The sequence below is a fragment of the Colobus angolensis genome, unplaced genomic scaffold (genome assembly GCF_000951035.1).
Source record: "Colobus angolensis palliatus isolate OR3802 unplaced genomic scaffold, Cang.pa_1.0 Scaffold50, whole genome shotgun sequence".
In the NCBI taxonomy this organism is placed as follows: Eukaryota; Metazoa; Chordata; class Mammalia; order Primates; family Cercopithecidae; genus Colobus; species Colobus angolensis.
Window position 1 is genome coordinate 1,772,509 of NW_012118488.1, and position 21,261 is coordinate 1,793,769.

At 55.7% G+C, this 21,261-nt stretch overlaps 2 protein-coding genes across 2 annotated transcripts in view; both read right to left on the reverse strand.

Moving 5' to 3' along the window:
* Positions 1–1,442: 1,442 nt before the first annotated feature.
* OSBPL7 (oxysterol binding protein-like 7) lies at positions 1,443–15,964 on the reverse strand. The gene is made up of 23 exons (XM_011959843.1): positions 15,818–15,964; positions 14,352–14,506; positions 14,118–14,243; positions 13,877–13,930; positions 13,138–13,251; positions 12,658–12,768; positions 12,421–12,538; positions 11,382–11,485; positions 10,906–10,998; positions 10,689–10,821; positions 10,514–10,608; positions 10,229–10,324; positions 9,339–9,476; positions 8,654–8,747; positions 7,723–7,970; positions 7,402–7,539; positions 4,803–4,866; positions 4,626–4,704; positions 3,409–3,553; positions 3,151–3,295; positions 2,939–3,065; positions 2,614–2,736; positions 1,443–2,475 (listed from the first exon to the last, which is right to left on the reverse strand). The coding sequence occupies exons 2-23, from the start codon at positions 14,424–14,426 to the stop codon at positions 2,367–2,369; spliced, it is 2,529 nt and encodes an 842-aa protein (XP_011815233.1). The 5' UTR covers positions 14,427–14,506; positions 15,818–15,964; the 3' UTR covers positions 1,443–2,366.
* A 1,665-nt stretch (positions 15,965–17,629) lies between these two features.
* The window catches only part of MRPL10 (mitochondrial ribosomal protein L10), a 7,331-nt gene continuing 3,699 nt past the window's right edge, over positions 17,630–21,261 (reverse strand). The window contains exons 2-5 of the mRNA XM_011960013.1: positions 20,739–20,787; positions 20,396–20,621; positions 19,995–20,139; positions 17,630–18,629 (exon numbers count right to left, since the gene is read on the reverse strand). Coding sequence (XP_011815403.1) covers positions 18,373–18,629; positions 19,995–20,139; positions 20,396–20,621; positions 20,739–20,787 — 677 coding nt within the window. The 3' untranslated portion in view covers positions 17,630–18,372. The remainder of the gene's footprint in view (positions 18,630–19,994; positions 20,140–20,395; positions 20,622–20,738; positions 20,788–21,261) is intronic.

Below are 21,261 nucleotides of genomic sequence, written 5' to 3' on the forward strand. Positions count from 1 at the left end.
CTGCACTCCAGCCTGGGTGACAGAGCGAGACTCTGTCTCAAAAAAAAAAAAAAAAGACACAAAAGAAGCCAAATGAGAGACTGAAGCCTCTGAACAGAAGGGGAAGGCAACCTGACCAAGATCACACAGCTTCAGAATCAGAGCTGGCCCCAGGGGCAAGAGCAGAGGGGAGGAAAGGCAGCTGCTCCTGTTCTTCCTCCCTCCCTTCCGCCCTTGAACACTGATCCTGGGGGTCAAAGCGGGATACTAGCACAGACCTGACTTAGGGTGCTGAGTGTGGGGGCCAGCACTCTGTGCCAGAGAGGGGCCAGGGGCCAGGGGCCATGTGGTTTTGTACCAGTTGAAGAGTTTGGATTTTCCTCTAGGCACTGGGAAGCAGGGGATGTATTTTAAGCAGACATGAAGTGCCACATTTTCTCTTGAAATACCGCACTGGAAGCCCGGTGCGATGGCTCATGCCTGTAATCCCAGCACTTTGGGAGGCTTAGGCGGGCAGATCACCTGAGGTCAGGAGTTTGAGACCAGCCGTCTGACCAACATGGAGAAACCTCGTCTCTACTAAAAATACAAAATTAGCCGGGCGTGGGAGTGCATGCCTCTAATCCCAGCTGCTCAGGAGCTGAGGCAGGAGAATTGCTTGAACCTGGGAGGCGGAGGTTGCGGTGAGCTGAGACTGGGCCATTGCACTCCAGCCTGAGCAACAAGAGGGAAACTCTGTCTCAAAAAAAAAAAAAGAAGAAGAAGAAGAAATACCGCCCTGGAGGCCACCGCAATAGTCCAGGCAAGCGTTGATGAGGGCCCAGCCTAGCCAGTGAAATGGAGAGAAGGGGCCAGTGCAGAGAGACACCTGGGGTAGAAGTGACAGGGGATCAAGCGGGAGGGAGGATGACCTCTGGGCTTTTGGCTCAGGTTGGTGATGGCTGTATTCAATTCCTGAGGTTGCTGTAACAATACACCACATATTGGGTGACTTAAAACAACAGAAATGTATTCTCTCATAGCTGAGGCCAGGTGTTAGCAGGGCTGGCTCTTTCTTGAGGCTCAGTAGGAGAATCTCTCTCTGACTCTCCAAGCTTCGGGCGGTTGCCAGCAGCCTTGGCACTTTCAGCTTTCAGATACATCGCTCCCATCTCTGCCTACGTCTCCACGTGGCCGACTCCCGTGTGTCTGTTTCACACACTTGTCTTCCCTTGCGTACGTCTGTCTGCCCAAATTTCACTCTACTTATAAGGACACCAGTCACTGGAGCAGAGCCACCCAAATCCAATGTGACCTCATTTTAACTTGTCTTTGCAAAGATATTATTTGCAACTAAGGTCACGTGCACATGCCTGGGGACTAGAAACATTTCTTGGGGGACACAATTCATTTTACCCATGACAGTGGCTGAGGGCTTTCCGCTGACCTTGAGCCCACATGTTTTTCAATGAATGGTCACAGGCCAAAGTCTGGGACAGTCTTTATTGGAGCTTGGAATGTCATAGCAATTCGCCCTCATCAGAGGCAAACTGTGAGAAAGAGCAGCGATGTGGCGGACCCCCAGCAGGGGGTAAGGCCGGGCTACATGAGGGAGCCCTGCTCGCCTGCAAGCAGGGCACAGATGCACACGCACACACTCTTCTACATGAACTTACACTCACACCTGCGCACTCGCTGCCGGTGGGTCAGAGGCCAGGCGCCTTGGGCTGCTCCCTCCTCATGGAGAGGCCTCCTCCACTCTGGGGGATCCGCTGAGCTGAGACAGGAGGGAACCACTTGAGGATCAGGGACGAAGGAGCTGGAAGCTGCAGGCATTTTGCAGTTAGGGAGAAGGGATCCAGGACAGGAGGGATGGCCAGGGACCAACCAAAGGGAGCTGGAGAAGGCCCTGCAGGGCCAGGGAAGGGGAAGAAGATGCTGGAGATGGGCAGGGGAAGGGGAGGGGAGAACAGATCATCTCTCCTTCACTCACTGCAACCTCACTGCCAGGGACAGAACCCTGGGCACAGAAAGCCTGGGGAGAATCAAGGGGTCCCCTGTGTCCTAGGAAGGCACTGAAATGGGGAACAGATCCTGGGAGCCAGAGTCTTCCCCAAGTACCCCAAAGGGGACAGGAAGGGGGATGGCGAAGCGGAAAGGGTCTTACATGCTGGTTGTCTGGGGCAAGGAGACTGGGGAAGCACAAATTCTGCTTCTCACCCCAAACGGTGGGGTGGGGGGTGGGCTGATATGCAGCCCTCTGGCCAGCAGAGGGGAGGGAGGGCCAGGGCTGCCCCTTTGGTCTCAAGGGCAGTGAAGGGGGGAGCCTGGCCTCACCCATGTGTCCGTGGTAGGGGGTGGAGGCAGGAGGAGTGAGGAACCAGAGCCTCCTGCCCCCGGGGCCAGGGCTACCAGAGCACGGCCCCATCCATGTTCCCGTAGCCTGGCTCGGCCCGCAGCCTCCAGTAGGTATTGTTGGTCACCCACCACTCCTTCCCGCTGCTATCTGTCTGCCGCCTGGCGGGAGAAGGCGGTGGCAGTGAGGGGTGAACATCTAGAAGGCAGGCTAGGATCCTAAGGTGCTGCCTCCCACACCTGCCCTGTTCCAAGCAGGGCTCAAGGGGAGACCCAGGGTGGAGGGCGAGGCCGAGGCACCTGAAGAAGCGAGCCTGGTGTATGATGTTGTTTTCCTCCATAACTTTGCGCCTGTCTCGCTGCAGCTGCTCGATCCTTCTCTTCTGGGCCTCAGCAGCCTGTATGTTCCCCTCCTCCAGGTACCTGAGGATCCAGATCAAACTCAGTTGAACTGTCCATCTGCAGGGGCCCCCAAACCCAAGGCCTCTGTCCCTGCCCAGCTCTGTCCTCTGACAAGCCCCATTTCTCTGAGGCCACTCAGTGAAGGAAGGACAAAGCCCCAGCTCTGTACTCCGTGGAGGGAGTGAGCCAGGCGGTTCTAGGCTAGCACCCATCCGGCACTGACCTCTGGTCTGGCCGGAGCCTCGTGTCGGTGGAAGGCAGTGACCGTTTCAGCTCTGCCGTCAGCTCATTCAGCTCCAGGGCAAACTGGGTGAAGCCGAAGTTGCGCTCATGGTCGGGGGGCATTGAGTCTGGGGGAAGGCAAGGGGCTGGGGTAGGTGCACCATGCCTGAGCTGCTCCAGCCTCATCCAGCCCTCTGTGACCCCTCCACTTACTGGGTTTCCAGATGCACTGGCCGCCTGGTGTGGGTCCCCGGTACAGCCCCTCGTGCCACTTCCCAAAGAGTCGATGGAGGACACGGCCACTCCGACTGAGCACGGCGCCCTGCACCTCGTGGACATTGGAACTCCAGTACTTGGCCTGGGGTGGGGAAGGCAGGGGTTAGGGAGGTGTCCTCTCCCCCTTAGCCAGGGTGACCTCCAGAGACTGAGGCTGCCGGGGGTGAATGGGCAGGGTCAGGGTGGCACATGCACCTTGCAGAAGGTGATCTTGCAGTGGCAGGAGCTGTCCTGTGTGTTCCGGATGAGCACCTCCCCATAGTGCTCAATCCAGCGCTGACCGCTCAGGACATTGTGAATGCAAGATGTCACCTTGTTCCACTCAAAGTGGTCCCCAAACCTGAGAGAGGCAAGGAATGGAAGGGCAGCTGGCTGGCCCCAGGGAGTCATGGGCCTCCTGTCTTGCTGGAGCAGGTCACGTCAGTCTGTGACAGGAACCCTGGGGTCCCAGCTCCGATTCTGCAGTGAAGGATGACTTATATTCACAAGGCAGAGTGGCCTTCACAGAACGTATTCAATGAACACATCTCCACTCATCTGCAATGCCCCTGAGTGCCTGAGCAACGGGGATGAAAATACACAAAGTGTCCTGCCCTCGGGCACCAGGAACCATGTGTATGTTCACATCCATTATCCTGCTTAATCCTCACCTCTCTTGGGTTTTACTTTTTACTGTCATGTCACAGGCAAGCAGGCTCAAGGCTCTGAGGTGTCAAGTCTTTTTGCTGCTTGCATCACTACTTTTTTTTTTTTTTTTTGAGATAGAGTCTTGCTCTGTTGCCCGGGCCAGCTGGAGTGCAGTGCAGTGGTGCAATCTCGGCTCACTGCTACCTCCGCCTCCCAGGTTGAAGCAATTCTACTGCCTCAGCCTCCCCAGTAGCTGGGACTACAGGCTCATGCTAATTTGCATCACTATTGAGTGGCAGAACTCACGGCTTCTGACTCCAAAATCCAGGATCTCTCCCACAACACCCAGACCACTCTCAACACCCTTTTTCTTTCTGGCTTCAGTCCCCTGCCTGTACAATTAGCTAGATGAGAGTTTTTCAAATTTTGTCTGTGACCCCTAAGTCCTGAGATCAATTTAGGTTTCTGTGTGCATGTATGTGTACGCGTTGGCTTGAAGTCTCAAAGGCATTTCTGACTGTGAGTCATGGTCAAAAAAGTGTGAAAGCCGCTGAGTCAGATGACCTCGATGGGCCCTTCCAGCTCTACTATGTTCTAAGGCTTTTCATCTTTCTCTATTGGCGACTGCTGTAAATATAGGTGTAAAACCTACAGACACTGACCCCACTGCAAGCAGCTTCAGGACAGACCTTCCTATCCTGTCCTTATACTGTCCCTAAGGCCACCTCCCCTCCAGCCTGATTGCCTGTGGCTTGGCCTGGCTGCTGAGAGTCTAAGAATCCCACCTGGGCAGGCTGACATTGACTGTTCCCACAGGCACAATCTCCAGGGATTTGCCCCAAAACTTGTTCTTCCACTTCATATCTGGAATTGGATTAGGGGAGGGAGAGAGAACAACAGAGATAAGGCCAGAGGGTGTTCCCTTTGCCCAGGGCCACCCCGCCCTGCCCTCTACTCCTCACCTTGCCAGAAGGCGAAGTTCTCAGACTCCGCATGGCAGGCCGAGATAGGGGGGTGGTGGGAGACCTTGGTGAGCAAAGAAGTTCTCTTGAGGCTGTCCCTGAGCACCATTAGGGCACCCCAAAGAGCCTTACTCCCAACCCCAGTTCCCCTGAGTACCACCAGACCAGTTGGTTCCAGGTCTCTTGTCCCTGTCAACCTTGGCCATCTCCCAAACCCAGCATCCTCTCTTCTTCCCATGAGGCCTCTATGTTCTCCCTTCTCGCTCCCTCTTTCTCAGGAGCTCCCCTGGCTGGCCCGTCTATGGCGTCCTCCAGAACCCCTGCTCAAGTCTGAAAAGTTCCCCGCAATAGTGACAGGTGGGGCCTCCACCCCATGCCCTGCCGGAAACCCAGCCCTCGCTGACAACCCTCTTCCCCACCATCTCCCCTCACCGCACCCCAAAACTGATCATTGCCTTGTAACTACCTGACAGGTGGGGACCCCATCCCCTGCCTGAAATGCAGCCCTTGCTGACGATCCTCTTCCCCACCATCTCCCCCACACCCCACCCCAAAGCTGATCGTCGCCCTACAACCTCTACCCCACACCCTTGGAAACACTTGGCCTTGTCCCCACTTGGAATGGCTCCACATCTGAAGCCTTCAATTCCAACATCCCACAGCCTGCCTGCCTCGCCTCTCTCTCCATTCCCTGTTGCCCACGGCTCCAGCCAAGACGTCCAGGTCCCCGACTGCACTGCCCTCCCGTGGTCTGCTAGCCGCATCCTGCCCTTCACAGTACTCTCACCTAATACCCTCAGCCACCTCCACCACTTGCCAGAAATGCCAGCACTGGCCTCCTTTGTACACCCCTGGCTCTGACTCTGTTGCCAAAACACAGACACGACTCACACTAAGAAAGTGCTAAATTTACAATGTCCTGTATCTGGGCCCTTGATATCCCTCACCAATCCTTCTCTGAGGACCTAGGCACAAACCAGGCCCTTCAAACCTCATTCGCCTCCCACAGTCTGTGGCAGAACAGAGGTGGGTCAGGAAGGTGATTCCTTCTGCTCTGGCCGCAGTCAGCCTGCTCCCACCGATGCCCCCCAGGCTCCCCCGTCCTCCTCCTTCCGCACCTTCAGTCTTTCCCTCTTTATTTCTCTTTCTCTCTGAATATAAAGATTTTCTGTTTCTTCCACCTTAAAAAATAGCAAACCTTTCTTTTCTAGACACACACATCTTTGTTCACATATGCGTAAAACATTTCTGGGAGGAATCCCAAAAGCTGGTAGCAGTAGTCCCTTCGGAGCGTTGGGATGAGAGGGAGGCTTATTTTCTGTTGTACACATGAGCATACTGTGTCAATCTTCACCATGTTTTCAAAAACACTTCAAATCCAAACAAACACACAAACTGCCTCGACCTTTATCCCCCACCAACTGCCACCTTCTCTCTCCTCTGTCCCTCACGGTAAAATTTTTGGAAAATTGTCTGCTTTTTTCTCTATTTTTTATAAAACCTACACTCTACACCCTCTGCAATCCAGTCTCTGTCCCCATCCTGTCTCGGAAACCTTCCTCACGCAGGTAGCCGATGATACCCCTCAGGTCCCAGGGACCCGCGCTCCCTCCCCTTTGGGGCTCCCCAGTGCTCCTGCCTGCCCTCTTCCCTAGACACTGCGGGCAGTCCTCCCGAGGGCAGTCCTCCCTTGATGTCCTCCTCCCTCTAAGCTGGCAACTCCTCGACCTGTTAGTGCCACCTGGTGCTCTTGGAGGAGCTCCAAGCCAGCGACTCCAGAGCCTCCTGGCCATCTCCCGTGGAAGTCGAGCCCACATAGTCAGTGTGCTCCCACACACACCGTCCACCTTGCTAACTGGCACCACCATGCACCCACCGAATTCCCCAGATCAGGCCGCCCAGACTTCTCCCTGTCGACAAAAACCTCCCTTCCCTACGCAGGAGAGTACCCTGCTAAGCACCAGGCCCTGTCAGGGGCAGCACATAAACAGCTCTTGAACCAAACACCGCAGCCTAAGCGCAGGGCCTCATTAGCTCTACAGAGATGACAAGACGGACCCTGTTGGCCTCCACCAACCAGGCATATGCCACCCGGGTGTGCTTTGCACACTGAGATTCTGAGCAGCCACTCCACTGCCTCAAATCCTCCATGGTGCCAATGCCTTCAGGATTTAAAAACACACATACAAAAGCCCAAAGCCTCTTTCCCTTCACTGGCAGGACTCCTCAGCGTCTGGCCCACCTTTTCTTCCAGCCCCATCTCTAACCTTCCCAAGCCTGCTCCATGCATTCCTCTACACCATCTAGAAGGAACATCCTATTCTCCCCAGCCCCTGTACTCCCAGCTCTCTCCAATTCATCCTCCAGTTCATCCTAGCCCAAGACTGGCCCCTAGAGCATGAGCTCCCAGTTGGAACTCCTGGGATCCCATGGCTGGACCTCGGAATGTGGGCCAGGAGCACCGCAGAGCCCGGCACAGAGCCAACTGCCCATGCTCCTCTCCCAGGCCCTGGTCTCTCTGCCCCAGCTCTGGTCCCAAAGCCCAGGTCTCTCCTTGCCCCAGACACCCAAGGCCAGCCCTCTTCTCCCAAGGCCACACCTGCTCACTGATGAAGCGGAAGCCTCGGTCAGGCCGCTCACACTCATAGGTCTCCCCCAGGACGGGGTTGAAGGGCTTGCAGCCAGCTCGGTGGTATGTAGAGGAGTAGGCCGAGACAGCAAAGGCTGCGATGTACACCTGCGGGGGGCAAGGCAGGTGCAGGGTACTGAGGATGGGGCCGCCACCCCAAACAAGCAAAGTATGAGATCTTGGGGTGGAACTTCAGCAGCAAGGAACAGCCCAGCCAGGATTTTCTGGGAGAAAAGGTCCCAGGGAGAAGGAAGCAGCCTTGGGCTGGGCATAAGGACAGGTAGCAGGTACCATGCGCTCGCAGGGGTCGGCGATGTGGCTGGCCTGGTCCAGGAGGCTGCTGTACTCCAGCTCCTCGCAGAGCCGCTGCAGAGTGTTGAGCGGCTCGTTGAGCTGCACAGGCATTGACACCTTGGACAGGTCTTTGCCGATGTTGTTGCGCAGAATGTTCCACAGGCTCACGTCAGCTCCAGGTCCGCTGGCCGCCGGCAGGCAGCGACGGCGGGGTGGCCCCATGGGTCTCCCTGGAACACACCCCCCTGCGGCCGCCCTGCCATGTCACTCTCCAACTGGACACCAGCCATCCCAGACACGGCAAGCCCACAGCCCAGTCCAGGGCCCAGCTGCCTCCCAAGCCCCCGGGACACTCCCCCCGAGCCCGTGTCTCGACTCACAGCAGGGCAGGGTGACTGGGGCTCTAACTGCTGACAAGTTCCCAGGGACTGAGTTGGCTGGCAGGGGTGGGAGCTATGCAAAGGGGCGGACGGTTCCCACTGCCAGAAACCCTGCACCCCAGGAGCCCCTCCTGAGTCCTCACCCTTGCCTTTTGTTCCCTTTATAAACACAGAAACAGAGGTCAGAGTGCAGATTACCCAGCCCATTTTATGGATGAGGAAATAGGCTCTCAGAAGTAAAATGACAGGTCCAGAGCCACACTGCTAACAAGCAGGAAAGTGGGATCTCTTGCCTCCCTCCAAGGCCTTAGGCAAGCCTGCTGCAACAGAGGCCAGCCCCAAGGCCGGAGCCTGGCCCCCCAGCAGAGCTGCTCCTGGAATACTTCCCAGTTCATGACCTGGACTTCCTTAGCTCCTGGGGTCAGCACCCAAAGCCACTAGCCCGTCAGTCACCACAAGGGATGGCCTTTGCATGGGCCTGGGCCGTGGACAAACCCTGTTTTTCCACCTGCCTCCCACCCCTCCCTGCCTGCCCACCCAGCTGGCACCTTTCTGACAGCGCTCAGCTCCCCTGAGGTCCAGCACCTCCTCAGACAGGCTGGTGGTGATTTCACTGGTACACGACTCCTCCTCCTCTGAGCCCTGGGCCGGGACAGATGACAGGCCGGGCAGACTGGGCCTCCCCCGGGCAGCTGGGCAGTGCCCAGGGCCTGGCAAGAATCTGCCCAGCTAGCCCTTTGGTGGGAAGGGGAAGAGAATGTATTGGGGGAGCTCTGAGCCCTAAGACATTGCCCCAGGACACCTGGCATCACAGATTGTGCCCAGCCACCTTGGGAAAGGGAGGGCCGGGTCCTGCGGCTGGTGGGAGAAAGCTCAGGGACTTGGTGGGACACAGAGAGAAGGTAAGTTGGGGATTACTGAGGTTCAGGGTCTGAGAAGAGGGAGCGCTGAAGCTGAGACAGGGTCATAGGAAGATGACTGGGGTTGCAACTGTGGCAGTAGTTTCAGAACCCCATGGGGATAAAAATGTCACACTCCTCTAGGAGAAGAGTCCCCAGCAGAGATTTCTGAGCAGGGGCACACAAACCCAACTGATCTGGACATATTCCCAGAGACAGTAGCTGAGGTGGTGAGAAGGGGCTGAGGAATCTATGGTCTTTGTGGACCCCACCCTTCTGTTCCCAAGGTCCCCCCAACTGCCCCGCCTCACTACCAGCTTCCCTCCTCCCTCACCTCATTCTCAGAAGAGCTGGCGGACAGGAGAACCTCACAGGCATCGAAGAACTCTGTGTGGGAATCAGCAAGGGACAGGATGCTGGTCTGCGACAGCTGGGGGGTGAGCTCGTGCCCCTTCATGTACAGAGCTTCTTGCTGTGGGAGCAACCAGATGGATGTCAGGCTCCAGGGCCAAGCCGGGGGAATCAGGTTGGGCACCCGCTTGCCTGACAGTTCCCTTGAGAGGGAGGCATAACCGGGCACTTTTGCTGAGTCAGACACCTTCTGAGCAGAAGAGGCAGAGGGGAGTGAGCAGGGGACAAAGGCATAGTAGAATGAGCCCTCGCCTGGGAGTGAGGGCACACAGGCTCCATGATAACTGCTTACACTTCCTGGCACTGACCCTGAGCCCCACTCCAAGCCCTCTGTGTGTACTAACCCACTCAATCCTGACACCCACCCTGTGAGGTAGGTGCAATTATCACCCCCAATTTGCAGATTGGGACGCTGAGGCCCAGGATCACAAAGCTGGCAGGCAGCAGAGCCAGATTTGAACCCGTGGAACGCAGCTCCAGAGTCTGTGCTCAGAGCCCGAGTATAATTCAGCCCACCTATAATTGCAGGAGCCTGAGCCCACCCATTAGACCCTTTGAGCCTCAGTTTTGTTATGTTGAGGGTGAGAATCACTGCATCAGAGGACTCTGAATTAAAAGGAAAAGTACCCTGCACATTGTTACACAATGACTAAGATGGGGCTGTCGCCAACCTTATGGGAAAGACAATGGAGCCAAATTTTGGGGCTGTCTTTGGGACTAAAAATCAACCTTGCCCACTGCCCTGGGCCTTGGCTCCTGCTGGGAGAGAAGGCACAGGAGAATCGGCCCCCACAACCCACCCTGGCTCCGCACCTCCTCAGGGTTGAGGGAGCTGAAAGAGTCCGCTGTGGTGTCGGAGGAGGTGGACAGTGAGTGGAGGCGCCTCTGGCCAGTGGAGGCCTCGGAGACCTGCAAGGAGAGGGTGAGGGACACGGTACCAGGAGGATGAGGTCCTCCCCACCTTGCACCTCATCTCTGTAGAGGCTGCCTCTGCCAAACCCCCACCCTCACCCAGATCTGCTATCAGACCCCAGGCTGGCAGTCCTCAGCTTCAAGCCCTCTCCCCCCCGACCAGCCACCCTGTCCCCCAGGCCTCACCCCCATCCTTGACAACTCTGAGCCCTGGTGCATATCCCTCAGTCGGTCCCGTTCCGTGGTGAGGGCAGCCAGGACGCTGCTGAGGGAGCTGTGCACTAAAGGGGGTGGGGCAGACCATCAGAGTCCTCGCTCTCTCCTGCCCACTCCCTATGAGCCTCTCCCAGCATGCACTTACCCTTCTGGGCCAGGGCCCAGAAGCTGCGCTGCAGGTGGGCATAGTCTGTGGGTGGCAGCCCACGGGTGCCCGAGGAGTCCCGAGACTCCAGGTAGCGAGACAGGTTGGGAACAGAGCCATGGAGACGACCAACCTGTTGGTGAAGGGGAAGGGCTGAAGGGGCCGGCCTCCTTAGGGCATCCTGCCCCAGCTCTGTGAGGTGCATGCCCCACCTCACCCGTCCAATGGTGTCATCCTTGGCAAAGCTCTGGGTACACCACATGCGGCTGGTCCGTTTCCCCTTCTTGGGTCTTTCGGTTGTCACTGAGGCCTGGCAAGTCAAGGTGGAGGCAATTTTACTCACAGGGTGGGGAAAAGGGGCAGCAACCGTCACAGCCTGGGAGAGGCAGACGGCCTCCTGCGCCATGGAGGAGGGCGCAGACTACCCAGCACAGAGGGTGGGGCCGCTCAGGCCGGTGGACAGAGACAACTGACATCCCAGTGGAAGATGACAGCCACCCCGGCAGAGGCATGGGCGTGGAGGAACAGAGACAACCTTGACACAGTTTGGCCATGGGGCAGGGGTAGGGAGGAAACCAGGCGACGCGTGGCTCTCCAGGAAACTGCAGCGATGTGGGAGGAATAGGACCCATCCTGGGGAAATGATGGGATCGGGGGCCTGAGCAGGATCCTGTGTGTTCCCCGGGATCTTACCTGGTGTGTAGGGATAACAGGGGCTGAGGGGATTCGGTGCAGGGACTCCAGGCTCTGGAGGAGCCTGTGTAGTTCCTGGAGCTTCCCCTGACACTCAGAGAGCTCTGTGGCGAGAAAGAACAAGGACATCACTCTCTCTTCTTTTTTTTTTTTTTTTTTTGAGACAGAGTTTTGCTCTTGTTGCCCAGGCTAGAGTGGAATGGCATGATCTCAGGTCACTGCAACCTCTGCCTCCCAGGTTCAAGTGATTCTCCTGCCTCAGCCTCCCGAGTAGCTGGGATTATAGGCATGTGCCACCACGCCTGGCTAATTATTTTGTATTTTTAGTAGAGATGGGGTTTCACTATGTTAGTCAGGCTGGCCTTGAACTCCTGACCTCAGGTGATCTGCCCACCTTGGTTTCCCAAAGTGGTGGGATTACAGGCGTAAACCACCAAGCCCAGCCTCAAGGACATGACTCTCCCAACACTGACTTCATGGAGATCCTGATACTGCTCCCTGTTACCTGCTCAAGAGCTCGGGTCCCTACCCCTGTGGGTGTGGTGCCCCCTGGTTTCCTGGGAGGGCATGAAGCCTAATTTCTACTCTGTCTCTAGACCACACCTCACCTCTGCTGCCTTTGAGCAGACCGGGGATGTGCTCACCCCGCCCCGCCTCTCTCTACTTGGTTTACACTTCTCCCTTCAGGCCAACTTCACAGACCCTACTGCAGGAACCCTTTTCTAGAGCACACCCCTTCCCTGGCACTACTCCTCAGGCCCCTGCCCTGTGTGGGCATTCAGTATCTGCTTTGTCATGATTCCCGTCCCTGCATCCATGTCTGTCTATGTGCCCTGACAGACTCTTACTCTTCTGTAAGACTGGGACTGCCTGGGACAGGGCCCAAGTAGATTGGATCTCCTTGGAGGCAGAGGCTGTCTCATTAAATTGGGTCTCCCTGAGGTGGGGATAGAAGTAATATTTTCCCCTCCTGCTAATGCAATCTAGACCTGCCAGCTTGGGCCCTACCCTTGGAGGTGCTGTGCCTAGGGCTCCTCACCATGAGAGCAACGGTCTAGCCCATCACTGTCCCTCAGCCAGGAAGACACCTTCTCCCGCGGTCCAAGCCCAGGTAGGGCTGAGGCAGTAGCTGCTGTTGGAAGCTGGGCACCAGGAACCTGTGGGGTGAGCCCAGGGTCAGGAAGGATGGTGCCCACCTCCCTGGGTCTCACAGTTCCCCACAGCCCCTGCCCCTGAATTGCCACATTACCTGCCTGCACCCCAGGGTCCACCTTACCTTCCGGTGAGCGGTACTGGGCAGTGTGCCACGGGACATGTCCAGGCGGTGGGCTAGGCGGTGGGCACGCAGCTGTGCCACCCAGCTCTGGAATAGGTCCTGGGATTTGATCTGCAGAAGTGATGGAGACGGGGAGGGCTATCTGAAGGGAGGGACCACTTTCCTAGAGCAAGAAGTCAGGGCTCCGGTCCCCAGACAAGCAGAGTCCCTTCTTACAGAGCCAGGTTTGTGCAAAGCTCACTTGCAGAGAGACAGAGTGCAAGGTGCCCAGGTTTCTGAGCCCTTAGATCTGTGCCTGTCCATGCAACAACCAAGAAGTGCAGGTTTGCCCTTGACGGTTTTTACAGGATGGAAACTTACTTCTTGTCAAACTCAGAGACAGACCCTGAGCTCCATAGACCCTCAGCCCCTGCCCCTGTGTGTTCCAATGCCTCTGCCAGGCCGGGGGCCAACACACGTCCTGTCTCCCAGGGATGTCACCTTGAGGTGATAGATGTTGTCTTCAGTGTCAAGGTCAATGCGCTGGGCCTTTTTGTTGATGGACATGACCGACAGCCGGACATCGATGGAGCCATGGAGCTTCCCCTTGGTGATCTGGGAGTGAAGTGTTGGTGGGCGTACAGGAGACCTATTTTAGGCTCTCAGAGCCATAGAGCGACCATCTCCCTGAAGCCATTCTAGGCTCAAGGGCCAGGTGGCAGGTTCACCCTCATGTCCAAGTCACACTATCAGAGACTTGTCAATCATCCTCCCATGTGCAGAGCGCTTCCCTATGTCAAGTCACATCTTGAGCTCTAAGAAGTCACAGATCAAGAAAAACTATTCCCACCCTCAGGGGTCTGGAGGGTTGTGGAAGGTAACGCCCTCCCAGAGAGATCCTGGGTACTCAGGCCTTCAGTTCCTTGTTCCCAGCCTGACAATGGGACAGGATGAGAGTGGTAAAGACTCCATTTCTTGGGCACTTATTCTGCCCTGTCCAGAGAGCCTTGTGTGTATGACCTCCCTTACCATGACAGCTCTGCACCTGGGGAAAGGTGCTCTCCTGTTAGAGATGAGGAAGCTATGGCCCAGGGATGTAACTCGCCCAAGATCACACATTCAGCAAGTGGTGGACCTGGGATTCAGACCCTGCTCTGGTCGATTCCGGATATCCCGTGCCTGCCCAGGGCATACTGGGGCCAGACGCCTCCCACAACCCCAAGTCAGTGCCCGGACTCACGTCTTGCCGGGTAGTTGCATAATGAAGGATTCCATCCTCGAGCACAAAGTATCTCTGTGATGTTGCCCAGGAGTGACAGGACCCAGGAGGCCGAGAGGAAGGGCATGAGGGAGAGGGCAACCAGACAAATTAGTTTTTCTTTTCTTTCACATCAGGCAAACACCATTGGACTGCCTGGCAGCTGCCCCTCATTCCCACCCCACCCTCATGTCTGGCCCCTCCCTTTGCCTGCCCACCCTACCTTGTGCCAGCCCTTCAGAGGCCACTTCCTCTTCTTGAGCAGGTGACCTTCCTGTCTCTCAGGCATGACACCCTCTGTCCCCAGCCTGCCCCGAGGCTCCTCCACCACCTCCCACAGCTCAGAGGCCTGCAGTCCAGGACAGAGGGAGGGGGAACACTGGTGAGATGGCCGCCTTGGCCCCTCCCAGTCCGGTTCAAGCTTGGCCCACCCACCACTGCTTTCGCGCTCTCTGACCTGCTGAGCACTGCTAGGCTTTGAGGACTGAGTGCTCTCAGGCAGGAAGGGCGGGTCCCTCTCTTGGGAGTCCATGGAGAAGGGAGAGGCCACTCCCTGCTGGGGATGTAGAGCAGGGTGGAAGGAAAAGGATGTCACCTGCTCCTGATGGAGCCCTTGAAGCAAGAGAAAGACCCCCTTGGCACAAATTCTGATCACCTTCCCCGCCTCCAACCCCTCCCACACCCTCTGAGATAAGGGCTCACCAACACACCCTCTGCTCACCTGCCATGCCTCTCCCAAGTCTGCCCCTCTGTCCTGACCCCACCCATTTTCACCTGATATGGACACTGCCCTGAGAAATGAACTAGCACACAGCAGACAGGCAGATGCCCAGGGAAAACCACAAGACATACGCCCAGCCTGCACTGGGCACATACTTTGGGACTCCAGGAAATATTCAATGCTTTCTTTAGAGGCTTCCCTGGGAGTGCTCAGAGGTGAAGAAAGGGAGTGACAGAAGAGGCTCCAAGAAGAGACAGAGGGGTTCAGAGACTGGACAAGCGAGACCTCCTCAATCCAGCTGCCTCTGCCTTCAGGACCCCTCCACCCTGCCACCGTGACCCAGAGACTTCTCTGCCATGATCCCCTTGCAGAAAACTCCCCAGCCTCCCACCAATTAGTCTCCATATTCTCTAGTGCTTGGAGAAACTGAGGCCTGAGATAGCCCCCATTTTCCCATGTCTCCTCCTACCAAACATGCCCCTAGGATGCCCTCTTTGGACCCTCAGTGCCCCCTAAAGCCTCACCATCCCCTGTCTACCATCCCAGTCCTTGGGGCTCTGAGAAATGCCACCCACCCAGAGAGGGCAGGACACTGGGCTAAAAGAGACACTTCATGAGAGAAGAGGGGGCCCAGGACATGCCCAGGTCTGCACAGGTCCTGCAGCAGTGCCCACAGGCGCCCTTGGCACTGGCCCTGGCCATCCTGGCTCCACAGGGAGATCAATAATGCATGAGGTTCTGCGTGTGTGAGACGGGGGAGGGGACTGGAGGGGCAAGGCTGGTTTGAGGTGGGGGAAGCAGCCCAGATCTTCTAATGGAGCTAGCAAGCACCTGAGGAACTGAGGCCCAGAACGGACAGGGATGTGGCAGGAACGGTTGCCCAGGAGGTTGGGGCAGAGGGACCCTTGCTGCAAGAGGCTGACCTGGGAGGAAACTCCTGCATTCAGCCATTGAAAGTTCCCAAACTCTTCCGGTGTTCAGGTATCTCTGTGCCCTTCTCCGGGCCCTGTGGGGATCCCGGCCCCTCACTGCTTGTGGGTGGAGGGGGAGGCTCTATCGGTAGGAAGGTGAGGGGTCTAGGCGAGCCAGGTGGGTGCCCCCTCTCCACCTCCATTCCCACCATCTCGGGAGCAGACCCACCAGCTTCAGGTGGGAGGAAGCTCTTCTCAGGAATGTCAGCTGCTGCCACGCAGCCCCCTTACCCCAGGGTCCATGGACGCCAGTGCTCCTTGGCTCTCACACCGCTCTGCCTCTGAGTCACCGTCTCCGTCTCCGAGTCACCGGCTCCCTCTTCACCAAGCTGAGCAGTGGCAGCAGCTGCTGCAGGAACCAGGAAGGAAGGAGACGTCGGAGCCTCTCCTCTAGCCGGATCTCCCCACCTCCCTCTCCCCTGTCCCCTCCTCCCGCCAAGCTCCGGGCAACCGCTCAGCTCTGCCCCCCTGCTCCCTGGAGGACTCAGGGCTGAGCAGACCGCCCTAGTATCCATGTGGCTTGGGAGTGGGGGCACAGTCCCCACTGGGCATGGTTCCAGATAGATCAGAGGACTAGGGAACTGCTGGCTATACGCCAGTGGTGGTAAAGGCTTTATTCAGACTACCACGGCAGTGACCCTGTTAGTGCCCAAGGCCAATTCTTAATTAACCCCTGCCCCCCACCTCTCATTTTACATCTGAAAATAGACTGCAAAATTTGGAGCCAGCAAAAGTATCAGGTTGATGGTGGAGGGACAGATGCCCCCTCTGGGACCATAAGACAGTGCCAAGAGCACAGTCAGCAGGGGCAGTCAAGCCAGGAGAGGGACAGCCAGCAGTCCCCACACTGAGGCCCTTCACTGGGGTGATGCCCCACTAGGTCAGGCCCCACAGGGATCTGAAAGTGCCTGTGCATACGATGACACCCCACAGCCTGCAGTGTCTTGATCAGGAGCAGGCCTGGGGCAGTCACAGCTGTTAAAAGGGCTGCAATGCTGGTCCCCTCCCTTCCCTTTACCCTTCTGCTGGAGTACTGTGTCCAGCTGCTCAATTCTCATGAAAAATCAGCTCTTAACAAAGGTCTAAAATTCATTCAAATGAAGGTGGCACAGACCTACAACTTCAAATGCAGCAAAGTTTTCTGGAAAAAAGTAGTCATTTTCTGGAAAGAAGTAGGTGGGGCCTCAGGTGAAGGATGTGATTCAAGTTTCTTCTCTGACCCCAAAAGTGACTTAGGCCATTTATCCCTTCCACTTCATCCTCACTGGACCTGGTTTACATTTCAGGGTCTCACATCTCTCTCAGGGACACCCACTGTCTTGCCTTTATTCAGAGCCTCAGCGCTGCTCCAGCCACCCCAGGTGGAGGGCATTGTTAGTACCTGGCAGGGTTCTGGGAGGGACAGGAGCACTGGGCAGCACTGGTCAGACAAGTTCTGGCATCCAGGAGCCTCTAGGGCCTTTTAAGTCACTTCCCAGTGATTGAGCATCCCTGGGCAGATAGCACAGGGCGAGGCACTGTGGGAAGCTGGTCCTGGCCCAGGCCACAAAAAGGCTGCTGCAGATCATCCCCACCAGACAGTGCCTGTCCAAGACTAAGGAAGCGGGGGCATTGCTTCAAGTCCGAGAAACAATGTTGAATAGCCACTCGCCCCGGGTCACCCCTGCATCCACCCAGAATGTGCTCCAATCAAGGATGACGGTGGCCTTCGAGTTAAGCATCCCATCTCCTTTATTAGTAATGTCTGGTTCATGAAGACTTGCACGAGGCCTCCTACCCTAGAGCTCTCAGAACTCCCCATTAACAGAGAATCCTAGTTTTCCCACAGGCCTTTTGTCCAGAACCACCAGAGACATGTTAGCTAGTGGGTATACAGCCGTCAGCTGCCTTTAACAGGGCAAGCATGCCTGGGATGCCATTTGCGAGAACGGGTGTAGGAAAAGAGGATTTTCCTAGGAAGGGAAGCAAGAGTGAGGAAAGTCAGATGGCAGAGAAGCCCCTGAGAGTAAGTTTATAGGGAGGACAGCCGTGTAAACCATAAAATAAAGGAAGTAGAATGCATTTCATTTTATTATAAAGCAGTGCTCCCAAACTTTCCACAGCGTACACCTCGAGGGCGGAGAACTAACATCCAAGCTCACCTGGATGGTGGATGGGACCCACTTCTGGGTAACCTGATAAGGAAGCTCTAGGATAGAAATTCGGGATGCGGTCTTCAGAGCAGAGGGCCTGGTTCAAGTCCCTGTTCTGCCACTTACTAACTGCATGACCTTGAGCAAGCCACTTAATTTCTCTGCTCCTTCTCTGTGAAATGGGTACAATGTGGTCAGGAGTAAAGGAACTAATACATGTACGCCACTCAGCACAAAGCCTGGCACACAGCAGGCTCTCACCTCAGCACAACTGCTTGGTTGAGCTACTGTGGCCATGGCAGGTTGTGCCCCAAGGGGGTGGGCTCAGGAGCCTGTGCAGCAAGAGGCAGTGACCAAGGAGGCAGCGGATAATAGCCTTATCTTTTCAGGATCTCTGCCTTGGACCTGGAGAATGGAGAGACTTTGCTCCTATCAGGTTCCAAGCTGGGAAAACGAAGGATGAAGCCAGTGGCTGACATTTGAAATGGAATCCTCTGCATCTCCAAGTGGCCCTATACCTGACAATATCATTGTTAGTGAAAACCAAGTGACAAACACACTCCCCCACCCCAAGTTCTTCCACATCTCCCGTGGAGGAGAGCACAGCCAATAGGGCACAGTGTATTTATGCGCAGGGCTGGCTAAATAGGCTGGCTACGAGTCCGGAACAGGGTCAGGAGGATCTGGCTTCCCACTGGCCGACACAACAGAATCCTTCTCGCGTTGCTCTCTGATGTACTGGTCCAACAGGGTGGTCAGCTGCAGGGGCTGGTGCTGAAGCAGGGAGTGGGTCTGGGCCGTGAGGCGGGTGAGGCCTCCAACAAGCTCCCCCTGCACCAGGGGCAGGCTGGGGAGCTTGGAGTAGTTGATAAAGCCCTGCCTGCTGAGGATGGTGTCATCAATGCAGCCACCTGGAAGAACACAGGGTTAGCTGGGCTCCTTGCAGATGCCTTTCTTCTCTGAAAACAACTTTCTGACCCTAGGAACTTGCTCTCCATTGCCCTTCTCAAAATCCTGCCTTCCCCAAGACCTGGGTTCCACTGTGCCCCACACCACACCCACTCTGCTTGGGATTGATCCCTACTTCTTCACTCTTCCCTCAGAAAACTCTTAATATATCCACCTGGCCCCGACCCCTATTAAGTCAGTATTTCCTAAACTTCCTTGTAAATAAGAATCAGGTGGCCAGGTATGGTGGCTCACGCCTGTAATCCCAGCACTTTGGGAGGCCAAGGCAGGCAGATCACCTGAGGTCAGGAGTTCAAGACCAGCCTGGCCAACAAGGTGAAACCCTGTCTCTACTAAAACTACAAAAATTAGTCAGTCGTGGTGGCGAGCACCTGTAATCCCAGCTACTTGGGAGGCTGAGGCAGGAAAATCGTTTGAACTGGGGAGGCAGAGGTTACAGTAAGCTGAGTTCATGCCATTGCACTCCAGTCTGGGTGACAAGAGCGAAACTTCAACTCAGAAAAAAATAAAAGAGAGAGAGAGAATCAGGATGAGGCCAGGTGCAGTGGCTCACGCCTGTAATCCCAGCACTTTGGGAGGCCGAGGTGGGTGGATCACCTGAGGTCAGGAGTTCAAGACCAGCCTGGCCAACATGGTGAAACCCCATCTCTACTAAAAATACAAAAAAAAATTAGCTAGGTGTGGTGGCAGGTGCCTGTAATCCCGGCTACTTAAGAGGCTGAGGCAGGAGAGTTGCTTGAACCCAGGAGACAGAGGTTGCAGTGAGCCGAGACTGCATCACTGCACTCCAGCCTGAATGATACAGTTAAAAAAAAAAAAAAAATCAGATTCCTGTCCCGCCCCCTCCCCACAGAGACCTATGAAATCTGGATTTCCAAGGGACACGTGCAGTATTCTCTGCCCCTTAAGTGAGTCAGCATCAGGGGAGTCTGAGAAACACTGGTCAGTGGCCCTCAGCACCCTTTACTTGGGCTACTTGTTTTAAATATCTTCATCTGTGTGGGTTTCAGCACCTACTACCCCACTGTTAGACTCAAGGTATCTGAATTTTCTCTCCCTGCTCCATGTCTGCCTTTCCTAATCTTCCCTCCAGTGCAGAAGTGACCTGGGGTAGTGAGACAACACAGGTGTGAGAGTGACAGTCGGCCCTCAATAAATGTGCTGTTGACTCAGGCCCCATCCGTGAAAGGATGCTGTCTCCAAGAACGTTCACGGTTTTACCAAGACAAGCTGAGCAGATGGCAGCAGGCTGCTGTAGCACCTGCCCCTCTTCATCCCACCCCTAACTGGCAGGGGTGCTTGCTCACCTAGCAGCGGCAGGAACGGCACAGTCCTTAAGATCCGTACCATCTCCTTGACCTTGGGCTCTTCACTGACCAGCAGTATGTTGTGCCCCACAAAAAGGGGCAGCAGATTTTGGTACTTGGAATCCTCCAGGAAGGGCTTCAGGACCTGGGACAGCAGGATAAATGACTTATCAGGAAAAAGTGGGAGGAAGAGCCACCTCATGGGTCATGGGCCACATTAGGCTGAGGGTGCAACCCAAGAGTCTTCTCAGCCCCTAATCATAGCTTAGACACCAGATTAGAGGGTGACTCATGGAGAGGAGGAATAAAAAGTATCATCACTGGGGAGCAGATGGTGAGGTCTGAGTCTGGTGGGGGTTGGGGTAAGATGGGCAACCCATGCCAAGGGGCCTGCTCCCTACCTGGTTAGGGAAGACCTTCATCAGGATCTTGTGTTTCCGCAGCTGGTGTCGCATAAGAAGCTTGTCCTCTGCACTCAGAGCCACGTTCTGGCAGACGGCTATCATTCGGTTGTCCTGGAAAACTGCTGCTATCTCCCGGCGGAGAAGCCTGATGAGGCCTGTCTCCTGAAGTTGGAAAGCAATGACCAAGGAAATATCAGCTGACTTCTCCTGGCAACCTTGCTCCCTTTGTGGTAGGTTCTAGGGCTTCCAGTGATGCCCAAATGTGCAAAAGATCAGGGAACAAGTAGGATAATTGGGCCCCTGACTCTCAGAGACATGTAACATCTCCCACTCCTCTAACCTTTTCACTTTCATTAGATAATCGCAGTCTTTAGCAGTGTTTTTCAAACCTGAGAATGCTCAGTTCCACTCCCCCGAAAACAGGTCTGCAGTCTGCCCTAGTCAACAGTGCTTGACAATAATATTGTTAAAATTACTTCGACTATCAATCTGACACTATACTCATGTTGAATCATTTTGCCAATCATAAATACAACTCTTTTGCAGTGTTAGTTTAAAATTGAGAAATTTGGCTGGGTGCGGTGGCTCATGCCTGTAATCTCAGCACTTTGGGAGGCCAAGGCGGGCGGATTGCTTGAGGTCAGAAGTTCGAAACCAGCCTGGCCAACAGAGCAAAACCCCGTCTCTACTAAAAACACAAAAAATTAGCTGGGCATGATGGCATGCGCCTATAATCATCCCAGTTACTCAGGAGGCTGAGGCAGGAGAATCGCTTGAACCCACGAGGCAGAGGTTGCGATGAGCCAAGAATGTCCCACTGCACTCTAGCCTGGGTGACAGAATGAGACTGTCACACACACACA

What these genes read in the sequence shown, in the direction of transcription:
- OSBPL7 (XM_011959843.1), bottom strand. Translation starts at nt 14,426, where the DNA reads ATGGACTCCCAAGAGAGGGACCCGCCCTTCCTGCCTGAGAGCACTCAG. An exon ending in CCAGCTCTTCTGAGAATGAG is followed by an intron (nt 8,748 to 9,338) that starts GTGAGGGAGGAG and finishes GTCCCGGCCCAG; the next exon opens with GGCTCAGAGGAGGAGGAGTC. An exon ending in GAACTTCGCCTTCTGGCAAG is followed by an intron (nt 4,705 to 4,802) that starts GTGAGGAGTAGA and finishes ATCCAATTCCAG; the next exon opens with ATATGAAGTGGAAGAACAAG.